The 12,307-nt window shown below is 36.8% G+C and overlaps 1 protein-coding gene across 1 annotated transcript in view; it reads right to left on the bottom strand.

Moving 5' to 3' along the window:
- Nucleotides 1-9,196: 9,196 nt before the first annotated feature.
- Nucleotides 9,197-12,307, bottom strand: part of LOC103507266 (zinc finger C4H2 domain-containing protein) — a 6,072-nt gene continuing 2,961 nt past the window's right edge. Inside the window, exons 4-5 of the mRNA XM_008471718.3 lie at nucleotides 10,884-11,147; nucleotides 9,197-10,432 (exon numbers count right to left, since the gene is read on the bottom strand). Coding sequence (XP_008469940.1) covers nucleotides 10,303-10,432; nucleotides 10,884-11,147 — 394 coding nt within the window. The 3' untranslated portion in view covers nucleotides 9,197-10,302. The remainder of the gene's footprint in view (nucleotides 10,433-10,883; nucleotides 11,148-12,307) is intronic.

Raw genomic sequence — 12,307 nt, 5'->3', positions numbered from 1 at the left:
GGTAAGTTTTGGTAAGTTCTGATCATTTCCGAGTGAAAATTTAAATAATAACATCATTGGGTAAGTTTAGGTAAGTTCTGATCTTTTCCGAGTGAAATACATCATGATAATGAAGGTACCTACATGAAAATCATTTTTCATATTTTTATTTATTTTTTATTTTTTTATTATTTTTTTTTTCCAACTATAAACTATAAAATTATGAAAAAAGTAACTATGGCTATCCATAAAATATTTTTAAATAATAAAATTATGTACAAAAAAAAATGTTCACAGTGGGATTCGAACCCCCACCCCAACCACTGAGCACAGGACCACACTCCTTACCACTCAGACACTCCGCCTTCTATCCAAATGTAGCGCAAAACTTCCTTATTAATCAACTCGAGCGATAATTTAGAATTTTTCCCCTAAAAATCACTCTTTTATCAAATTTAAGGCTGAAGGGGCCCTTTGGGGGCCTTGAAAATATGAAAAGGCACACCTACCACTCACGAGAAAAAAAATGAGCCATCAACCATCAAAATCGGTCCAGTGGTTTAGGCTGTAGAGCGGTCAACGTCAAAGAAGAAGCGGAAGCAGCAGCAGAAAATGATGAAAAATTTGACGTTTTTCAAAGTCAAATAGCTCCGGCTAAACTTAACCAATTTTGATGAATTTTTTTTCAACTTGGTCTACTTTCATGCCTCAACACACACACACATGCAATCCGTTTTCTTCCGTCATTTGTGGCTGTCTGCCTACAACTACCTGAAAACGGCTACTTTCCCTGTCGCGTATAATATCTCTAGTAGCGCGGTCAAACTTTCTTGACTTGGCGGGGCGGAGCGCTACCGTGCTCCTTAATCTTGGAAAGTAATGGAATCGTTCCTGGAGCCTGGAGCTGCGAAACTTTTCCCTCTCCAATGTTACATTCTGTTTTGATGCTAATTAAAAAGGACACTATAACTTGTCCTAAGAATAAGAAAACAAAACATCCCTCCTATTCTATCCATAGATCGGTCCTTTCTTATCGGAAAGAGGGTACGATGAATTTATGAGTCCTTCCTCATTGTAGTTTATTTTTGTAGGACTGTACTGTAGGTATTATTATCCTAACATCCGAGTACACGCGTAAGAAAATTGCATGATCAGACGAGCACGGTTATTTCCCCACATTTTTTTTTTTTATTTTGTAGGTATTATTAATGCTAAATTTAGGACAACTTTTGCAATGTATTTAGTCCTCATTTTTTGGGAAGTGGTACATTATTATTTTTTTATATATGTAGAAGGAGAGTCGGGAAAGGTCTCAGTTTCCCAGACTGTCCTTACGGCTTAGCGCAGATAAAACACTAATAGGTGAAGCGCGATAATAAGTAGACACAGAAAAGGTATTTGCAATCAACCAACAATGAAGGTAGGTATATTACGTAGGTAGGTAGGTAGGTATGTACACTATTCCGACCCTGGACTCGAAACTCCCCAAGACATCCCTTCGCGGATTCTATACAAAGACTGACTAGCTTGGACTTGGAACCTAAAACCTAGCGCATCGAGTATCCCCTACTAGATTTCCCCCTCAGCCTTTCAAAGTATTAAGTTGAGTAAGTTGAGTTGAGTTTGAAAGACGTTTAATTTATTTACAGTAATTTACATATCATAAGTCAAATATTTTCACATACTAACATCATTTGGTAAGGTTTGGTGAGTTTGGGTTATTTCTGAGTGAAAAACAGCATAGTAATATCTTTGGGTAAGTTTTAGAAAGTTCGGGTAGTTTCCGAGTGAAAAAATACCATAATAACATCATTTTGTAAGTTTGGGTCATTCCCGAGTTAAAAATACCATAGTAACATTATTGAGAAAGATTTGGTAAGTTCCGATGATTTCCAAGTGAAAAATGCAATAGTAACATCATTGGGTAAGTTTTGGTAAGTTCCGAACATTTCCGAGTGAAAAATACCATAATAACATCATTGGGTTTTGGATATTATGTATCACCTCATAGGTAAAACCCGGCATTTTAGAAGAAAAACAGAAAAGACCAAATACGCCCTTTGTCACTGTCCTCAATTGTCTATTGAAATTAGAAATGATATCTGTTCAGTTTTAAAGTTTCGTTATGGTAATACATAAATTTGAAATTTCCTTATGTTGATATATTTCATTTCCTTGTATACCGTTTGATAAACTGGTAATATTGTGGGTTGGGTAGGGTGTTCTCCCCATTATGGAGTACCTATGTTATACTTTCAGTGTTAAAACTGCGGCATTCCGCGGGTAATACTTGTAAATCCCGCAAAATCCCACGCGGAATCGGTCACATCCCGCGGGATTCAAAAGCCTGCAGGATTGCTATCCCTACACACGTAGCACTGGTCCTTTGATTTTTCTTTTTTTTACTCGCAGATTATGTAGGTATGCGGTCTTGTGGAATAAGTTTTAAACTTTACAGCAAATAACAATAATAACAGTGGCGTAGCGTCCATGTAGGGCGTGTTTGGCGGCCATAGACTCTAAATTTACTCAAATACCCTTAAATATTGACTTTAAATATTTATGAAGAAGCATGTGCATAACTTATGTAGTAATGTACATGGTGATGGAAATTAGTGCCCTACACGCCTTACACTTGTCTTTAGACCACGCTACGCCACTGAATAATAATGACTTTCTCGAAAAAAATTGAACACTGAACAGCAGTTTGAGAAAAACCAAAAAACACGAGCGTTCGGCTAATTTTGTCACCCAGTGTATTTTGTATACCACCTTTTCCCATTTAAACCTGTAGTACGTACATACGTACGTACCTACAGACCATGGGCTAAAAACCACTTTTTCTGGAATCAGGGGACCCCAAAACGGATATTTCCAACCATTTCCCGATTTTGAAAATTTGGACACTTTCATTACTAGTATAGCTCGCTATACTGTAATAGTAATAATTGTGCTTTAATATTAAATTATGACATATCATGACAATTACAAGATTAAATTGTGACAGCACTACCACTAGTCCACCTAACCCCCCCCGGGGCCAACAGAAGGACGCGTGGAGGATGAGGGTGGCCCCCCATAACCCCCGCCCCCAAAAGGGATGGGAAGACTAGAATTGCCACACTGTAGTAATAGAAAGTAAAAAAGAAGAAGAAGAAGAAGAAGAAGAAGAAGAAGAAGAAGAAAAGTTTTGTTCACAATGATGGGTTTTTTCCCTTTGTAATTATTTGTTATTTCTGTTATTAATTGTTATGAAAAGTATTAAAGTGCGGAACCTCCCTTCTTATCATGTATTTTCAAAAATCCCCTTGTTCGCTAATATTAAATCTGACCCTCTTATTATAAATTTAATATTTAGGTTTTACTAGGTATGAAACATAAAACGATTTTGAAGTTGATACACACTTTACGTTGAAAGGTCACTATGAGAGACAGACTCTTTAATTATTGGATTTTTTCTTTTTAACGTTAACATTTATCTCCAGAAACATGCATTTTCAGCAAAAAACTGATCCTTGTTTTTGATTTTTCTGGTCACAATAGATCTACAGAGGTCGCAGTGTTAATTGCATACTCTCTTGGGAGAGGAGCAACCAGTCCCATAATAGATAATAGATAGGTGCAGATTGTAAAATTGGGACTTCCTTGACGTAACATTAGTTGACTATGGACTGAAAGTAGCATAGGTAGCTTCCGTCTCTTAATACCTAGAGATAGGTACGAGTATCTACCTTAAGTATCTAACGGGAACTACATATACCTAACCTACTCACGAATTTCATTCGCCGTAAAATCTCCGACTTAAAAAGTCGTGATTGAAATTTTTGGTCTTCGACAGGAATTGAACTCGACCTCCTGAATGTAAGGGTCACTAGGTTGAATTTTCTTCATAATAAAATAAGCAACACATAGGTACTAACCTACTCACGAATTTCATTCGCCGTAAAATCTCCGACTTAAAAAGTCGTGATTGAAATTTTTGGTCTTCGACAGGAATTGAACTCAACCTCCTGAATGTAAGGGTCACTAGGTTGAATTTTCTTCATAATAAAATAAGCAACACATAGGTATAGTACCTTAAAGTGGCACTTGACTTCAATTTAATTAAACAACACTAAAAAGCCACAACAATGGAAAGGATCTAAAAAAGCAAAGGGGAGAGGGGATTTCCCTGCTACCTCAGCCTTTAGCCCAGCGTAAAGAATTTAATAATAGGATGACTATAAATAACATACACAAACATAGTAGTGAAGTCAAAGTAATAGTAATTGTAACTGTTCAAATTATGACAAAATTATTTATGACTCTAATAAAAACGGTAGCAAAAGACACAAAGGAACTATACGCCACTATGAACAATAGAATTATTGAATGAAAGAGAAGCAGAGGGAATAAGTATGTGTGGACATTTTGTACAAAACTTCATAGAACACATTCTACAGCCAAGCTTTTGTCGTGAAATACTAGTGTAATACCTTCTGACATACCTACACGAGGGTAGCCCAAGCAAAGTCTACAAACTCTACTTTTTATAGTTTTGAGAAAACTGGCGGGGCGGAGAATTTTCGATGGTCAGTTTTTAGTGTCAGAACACGTTTTGTGGTATCTACAGCCAAGCTTTTGTCGTGAAATACTAGTGTAATACCTTCTGACATACCTACACGAGGGTAGCCCAAGCAAAGTCTACAAACTCCACTTTTTATAGTTTTGAGAAAACTGGCGGGGCGGAGAATTTTCGATGGTCAGTTTTTAGTTTTTAGTGTCAGAACACGTTTTGAGGTCCCTAGAGCCTAAATTCAAAGTTTCAGCCAGTGATCCGTGTGTGGGTGTATGTGTGTCTCAACAAAATATCTCGAGAACGGTAAGAGCTAGAGACTTAATTGAAATTTGGTATGCAGCTGTCAAAATGTGACAAGGACAAGAAGATCGGTGCAACGCTTGGCGGTATTTTGACCGCTTTTTGAAGGATTTCGGCTCTATGAATCATTAGTGGAACTTATTTGAAGCACAAATCACCGATCAAATGGATTTCCCATTTTTGGTGTTTCCCCTATTGGTAGATGAACATGGAAAAATTGAATAGGCCATAACTCTGGCCCTGGTTGCACCATTGTATTACAACTTCATAAGAAAAAAGTAAAAAAAATGATCCCCCCAAAAAATATGAAATAATTTTCTAGGATTTTTTTGACATTCTGAGCGGTTCTCGAGAAACCCATCCCTGGTCAAGACTTTATAAACACCTTTCGTTGTCCTCTTTTCACGAGAAACCGATTTTGATGAATTTTTTTTGTGGTTGTTAAGAACAGAACTGAGAATGACATAGGCAACTTAAAATTGTCACATTCCATCCTGATTCAAAATGGCGGCGCTTCAAAGTCATGCATGCCTCTTACTGAGGAAAGTAAAAATCGGTGGAGTTAGTCTCCCTGCTTCAAGTGTAGTAGGTAATAGGCTTCGTGTCTTCGTGAAATCTGAAGGATTAAAAACCTTGTGTAAATCCGTGCCAAAGTTATGACCTCCCCCTACACACACCCCATTCCACATTATTTCTGTCGTAATTTGTCATCTTTGCTAAGCGAAGGCTGCTCCCATATTATAAAAAGTAAATCATTTTTCATCTAAAAATACCCCCTTCCATTCGACTACTCTTTTCCATGTTTCATCCCTCTATCTTTCTCTCCCTCTTTTTTTTTCTTTCGGAATGGTCTACGTTTATATTTAACCATTACCATGAAGCTCCGTAGAGTTTACAGCAGTTGCTTGGTCCTCCGCGGCCAAAAAAGTTTGAGAACCACTGGTTTAAAATGTTTAAAAGTTTAAAATGCGGATTTTTGGTCGCAAATCTTCTATCTTAAAATGCTCCTCGTGTCATTAGGAATCATATAAACTACCAAAAAATTGCATTTTTTTTTTTTTTTTCAAAAAAATTTCGAAGTCCGAAGCAACATTGATCAGTAGTAAATCATTGTTCTGTGTTCTTTTCTAAAGCACCTAGTTCACTCGCGGTTCCCAAGGGAACCGCGGTTCCCGGTTTGGCCACCCCTGCTATAAAGGAAAGAAAGTACTTAATGTAATCGGGTCAAATTTTGACCGGGGTGCGTTAGGGTGCTCCCTGTTTAAGGCCCTCCTACGTTCGTGCAATAAAAATAAACTTTGCAAAGTGCCAGTTTTTTTATGGAACGCGGGCCTGATTTTTTTACTTTCCTTATCCTATACCTATAAGAAGGAAAGTAATGTAATCGGGTCAAATTTTCGATGGTTAGTTTTTAGTGCCAAAACACATTTAGAGGTCCCTAGAGCCAAAATCCAAAGTTTCAGCTATTGGTCCGTGTGTGTGTCTGTCTGTAAATATAATATCTCGAGAGCGGTATGAGCTAGATACTTGAAATATGGTATCTAGTCCACAAATGTGACAAGGATGTAACACAAAACTTTTGGTCAAGATAGGTGCTGCGGTTGGCGGTATTTTGACAGCTTTTTGGCGGTTTTCAGCTATTCTGACAAAACGGTCAGAGATATTGTAAAAGTTACAATAGAAGAACCTCCAAATGAGCATCATTTAATAGGATAAGGAAAGTCGTGTGATGATCACACCAGATTGAAAAAAAAAAAACTTGTAGAAAAGATGTTGGCCAGGTTGGTCTGCACATGGCACTGAATGCTACCAATAGATCTGATAGCTGACTAGGTCAAATCTACTTGTTACTTTACATTTATTCGCGCCAGCAGAAATGTTACCAAAACTTAAGTTAAATAAATACATAAAAATATACATATGAGATCAACAAACAAAAATTACATATACATTATAATAGGTATAGGAACATTGAGATAGACTGGGAAGATAACTTAAGAAGATGATGGATTGATTTGTCTCACATTGGAAGCGTAGACCTGCGACTTCTAGTAGAGTAGTCGCCTGAAAAACCAAACCTATGAAAATGATAGGGACTCTCTATAGAGCTATAGACTCTACATCATTTTCATAGGACGGTTTGCTTTTGAAACCGACTACGCGCTACTCAAAGTTGCGCGTCTATTGTGAGACAGGCCTCACACTCTAGGAGACCTACGTTGTGAGAGGTCTCAGGCGGCGCGGCGTCTCTTGTTTACGCTTCCAATGTAAGACGAGCCCTAAAGTATTAACGATTATGCTGACATCTATGTAATATAACTTGACCTATTGTTAGAAAACTGGTTTTGTTCGCGGTAAGAATTTCAACTAATCATAACTATTTCAAGACTTTGTTGCCAGATGATCTTTTTGAAAAAATAAAGACGTTTTGTTATTTTCCTATCAACCCTCAATTTCCATTTATTTGGCATACTAAATAATAACTAATAAGTTTGAAGTTCATCACACCATCCAATAGGGGAAGCACCAAATATGAAAATTCATTTTGATGGGTGATTTGTGTCTCAGGTTGTCTACCAAAATGGAGAAATCAAAATCCTTGACTTTTCCCCCAAGAATTTTCCAGTCCATTTTTATCAAAATATCCCGTCGACTTTTTCAAGATTTTCCACCCTGTTCCCACAGATGTTTACTATATTTTAACTTCGCCGATGTGTTTTTTTTTTATTAATAATATTCCTCAGACTGTTCAAAATCTATCTTGCAATTTTTTCATCCGACTTACGACAGGATCTTGTACCCCCCATTTACACCACGAACTACGCCGCAGGCGAAATTTTTCTAAAATAATGGCCTCCGAGTTATTTAATTTTTTCAGCCCTTATTCTCCGATCTAGTGGTTTTGAGCCCCTAATAGGAATTTACTACAAGTGAACTGCGTCGCGGGCGACAATTTATAAAATTAAAGTTTGCCGGCCTGTCAAAAATAACCAGGATTTTTCTAGTAAAAGGAGGGGGGGAAAGTGATATCTTTACACTTTTTTTATCCAAATTCAACTTTAATACAAAAAAGGGCGAACAGAAGAACAGCGTCGCCTCGCAGGTAAACTTTTAAAACTCAACCCGTCCTGGGAATCAATCCCCTACCTAGTCCGAGGGGACTTGGACAAACAATCATCTCTTGACCGTATATTCGACTTTGAGAACCACTCTTCACCTGATTGTTCTAATAACTTTAACTATGTGACCTATAGGTACTGTATACAATAGGGACAAACAACTCGGACTCTAACTCTGTTACATGTATTATTAATAGGTATGCTATTGACAAACCTATTAATAATAGGGTTGAATAGGATTAATGCAACACCCTGTATATTTAAGTACCGAAAATATCAACTTCACTAGCGTGAGAGGAAGAAAGAAAACAACAAACACCCTCTCAACTGGAGGTAGTTGGATCAAATAAAAATAATACCAGAAATGAAGTGAATAAAGAATAAATTATTTATAGACACCAAGTTCAGAGAATAATAATAATTTCTTTTTAAATAATAATAATAATAATAATAATAATAATAATAATAATAATAATAATAATAATAATAATAATAATAAAAATCACTCAGAGGCCCTCTTTCAGAACACAATTGAAAATACCTACCTACATAATTGGCCCGTGGGAGGAAGTGTGGTCGAGCGTCCAAAGAGGAATCTCCTTGGTGGAATAAAAAAAAAGTACGATAATAATATACGGGTAAGTTAGGTAGGTATCTTTCAAAGTTTTTTTTTTTTCTTTTTTAAAAAAAGGTTTGATAGAGGAAACAGTAACAGCTAAGTTCTTATCGTCCCGAAATCGAAGATGATTAGAAATAACCTGAATTCTCATGCACATGACACCGAGTGCTAGCACTAAATCTGACAGCTACTAATCAGCTGACTACAGTGTCTGAATCCTAAGAATCGTCACTGAACAAGTGAAAAATAAAAAGAAGTAGGTTTTTCAATAGATAAATATTAGAGAACACTAATAAATGTATTTTTTCAATAAATAAATTAAAAATACAGTAAAAATGTACATGGAGATGAAATAAGTAATAATGATAATAAATAATAACAAATGAAACGAACTGTGAGTTGCAAGACCATTTTTGTGAGGTTTCCGAGGTCGCTAAATCCAATATAGCCGTTTTATTTTGTTAGGTCGAAAATGACATTTTTTTTACTATAAAGCAGGGGTGAAAAAAAAAAAAAAAAAAAAAAAAAAAAAAAAAAAACTTGAAATAATCATATTATCTTAATTTTCCTTTAAATTAAGTAAAACTAATAGTTGTTTTATTATTTCTAAGAGATCACAATGACAGTAAAAATTAATCAAGCAATACCTATACAATTTTTAACAAAGATATATAAGTACGTACTTAAGTACTAATAAAGAGATGCTAGAGACCAAGAAGGAATGACTGGACTGGCCTAGGCTAAAGAGATAAAATATTATTCAGATGGATGTCATTTCTCGAGTTGTGATCATGTAACTACATATTAACTTAAATGAGCATATTCTTACTCGGCCAAAATACTGATTAGACTGTTTCCATATCCAAGAGACTGAAAATCAGTTAACTCAAGGGCTAAGGAATTCTATTCTTCCTGAAAGTTCTTTATGAGCATTCAGAGTGAAGAAATCTCGTTGGTAGTAAAGCGAATCAAATGTAACCATAATTACAGCTTCATTGCTCAGGTAATCGTTTGCTCCAGATATTGCAAAATTATTATGATGCTGGGTTCTATAGGCTCCTAGAGTTCCCGAGTATTAACGAACTCGAGTTCACTTTTCCCAACCCGAGTTCACCAGTTGTTCGTTCAAAAATAGATTTTTTTTTTATAGGATTCGTTGTTTTCAACGTGGCAACTTTGCAATGTATCATCGAGTTTCACCGTACTTTTAAATGCCTTTTTAGTTTCCTTATCCTATACTTTACAGCATGACACAAAAGTCCTAGAACCCAGAGGTCATAAAATTTTGCATTCTAATGCATTTGATAGGTGTCATGTTATTGTATAGAAATATAGGTATTGATGTCAAGTAATTACAAAGCGTTTGGTCCGTAGCGATGCCTCCCAAAAATTGAAACCTGTGAAAATGGTAGGCATCTCTCAAATTGGGATCGGGCGACATAGGTCTTCATCATTTTCGTAGGTTTGGATATTCAGGCGATGGCGCGTCTACGATTTCAATGTGAGACAAGCTTCAATGTTACATAACAAGTATTCTGACATTTTTCAAAAGTAAATATTCCAAAGTTAAGATCAACTAGACTTTTTTAAGAGGAATTTTCAGTTTCCCTAATTGACTGAGTGTGGTCACCGTTGGTTGACAACATCTGATTCGCTTTCTGTTGTAAATACATCAATAGAAATAATCTCATGTTAGTGGTATACGTACTACCTATACGTAACTGATCCTAAGTTTTCTTCTTAGGTTTCTTAGGGTTCCGACTACGTGACTTGGCTTTACATAGAGGACATATAGGAGCGTTCCGGTGAATTTGTTGATGACAAGATAGGCATGACTTCATAGGAGGAGGCTGCTGTCTATAAAACCAACAGAACACACACACACCCATCCCTCTTGTTATTACTAAGCAATTCAATTCAACTTGATTAAGAATAAAATAATTACCGTATTCCGCAAATGTAATAGAAAGTCGTGTGATGTTCACACCAGATTTTTTAGGATTGAGGTCATTTTTCGCGAATCTGCGAAATTTACAGTTTGCGAATCAAAGTGATTGGAATGTAGCGTGCGACACATCATTTCACAGTGTTTTGCCTTCCTAAATCATGTGGTTATATCACTTTTTGGGTTGAAACATTTTTTTTTTTTTTTTTCAATTTGCGGATTTTGGAAAGTTCACGAATTCGCGAAAACTAGTCTCAATCTTAAAAACGATGTTGCACGATTTAGGAACGCAAAACACGGTGAAACGATTACATTACTTTAATTCCTATAAGATAAGGAAAATAATAAAAAAGAAATATTTACCTGAATGTTGGAGGTGGTCCAGAGAGGTGGGGTATGGGCCTGAGTTCTGGTCCCTTACTGGTGCTAGGCATTAAATGAAGAGGAGGAGGAGGAGGAACATGGGGGAGGAATGCAGAAGCAATTGACACAGAAGGGGGAGGAGGAGGGGCGGAGGTTACAGGGGGTCCGAAACTTGTGAGAGCACTACTCGAACTATTCAGACTCTGACACCATGGGTTAGCGGCCTTGAACGGTTTATCAAAGAAACTTCGACTAGCAAACAATCTGAAATCATACCACACAGCAGAGGGAGGAGGTGTCAGGTTTGTCTATAACAGGGGTGGCCAAACCGGGAACCGCGAGCCCATTTTAAGGGAACCGCAAGCTCATTTTGAGGGGGGGGGGGGGGAAGGGGAAAAAAAAAAAGGGAAAATGCACTTTTTTGTGCACCTAAGGGGGATATTTTGACCTTATTGAGTAGTCCTAATGGAGATATTTTGAAATTGTTGGTAGGTAAAACATGGTACCCTACAAGGTATTATTATCGCATCAGCATCGTTGAAGTATGGTAAACCCAGCTATACGGGAAAACAACAGTTGTAAGCAAGAAACTTCACTGATTCTTGGAAACGAGGAAAGAAAAGGCAAAAGGCGTGAGAGTAGGAAGAGGAGGGTTAAGGGGTTTAGTTTAGTAAAAATTAGTTTTCGCTTGACCGCTCGAGGGTTCGGTATGAAGTGGATTTCCAGAAGTTGGCAGATGACATTTTAAAGAAAAATGGCTTAGCAACAAAAATTGGAGAGTTTATTTTTAATTCTTTGGGTGTGGGTGGGTGGGGGGGGGAACCTCGAACACTTTTGAAAGTTAAGAAGGGAACCGCAACGAAAAAAGTCTGGCCACCCCTGGTCTATAAGAACAAATAACAAGAGTTATAATAACTCATGCAAGAAGAATATCAATTAGGGAGAGAACTCATAATATTATAAAACCCTCTGTGAAACTGTATCACTCAGATATGTAAAATCTTCAATTCTATTCCACTTTTAAACGTGCTATTATCGTATTAATAAGAGGTTTTCTGTTTGTTTGATTGTAAGAGGTCCCCGTCTAAACGGTAAGTAAGTGGGTGGGTGGGGGGGGGAACCTCGAACACTTTTGAAAGTTAAGAAGGGAACCGCAACGAAAAAAGTCTGGCCACCCCTGGTCTATAAGAACAAATAACAAGAGTTATAATAACTCATGCAAGAAGAATATCAATTAGGGAGAGAACTCATAATATTATAAAACCCTCTGTGAAACTGTATCACTCAGATATGTAAAATCTTCAATTCTATTCCACTTTTAAACGTGCTATTATCTTTATGGTCTAGGTGAGCAATAAGAAAGGATTTTGCGAAAATCTAAACCGATCCTGAGATATGATCAATTTTTGATCGCTAAAATCTCT

This window comes from Diaphorina citri, unplaced genomic scaffold (genome assembly GCF_000475195.1).
Source record: "Diaphorina citri unplaced genomic scaffold, Diaci psyllid genome assembly version 1.1 scaffold302, whole genome shotgun sequence".
NCBI classification, from domain to species: Eukaryota; Metazoa; Arthropoda; class Insecta; order Hemiptera; family Psyllidae; genus Diaphorina; species Diaphorina citri.
This window is presented reverse-complemented; position numbering and strand designations above follow the sequence as displayed.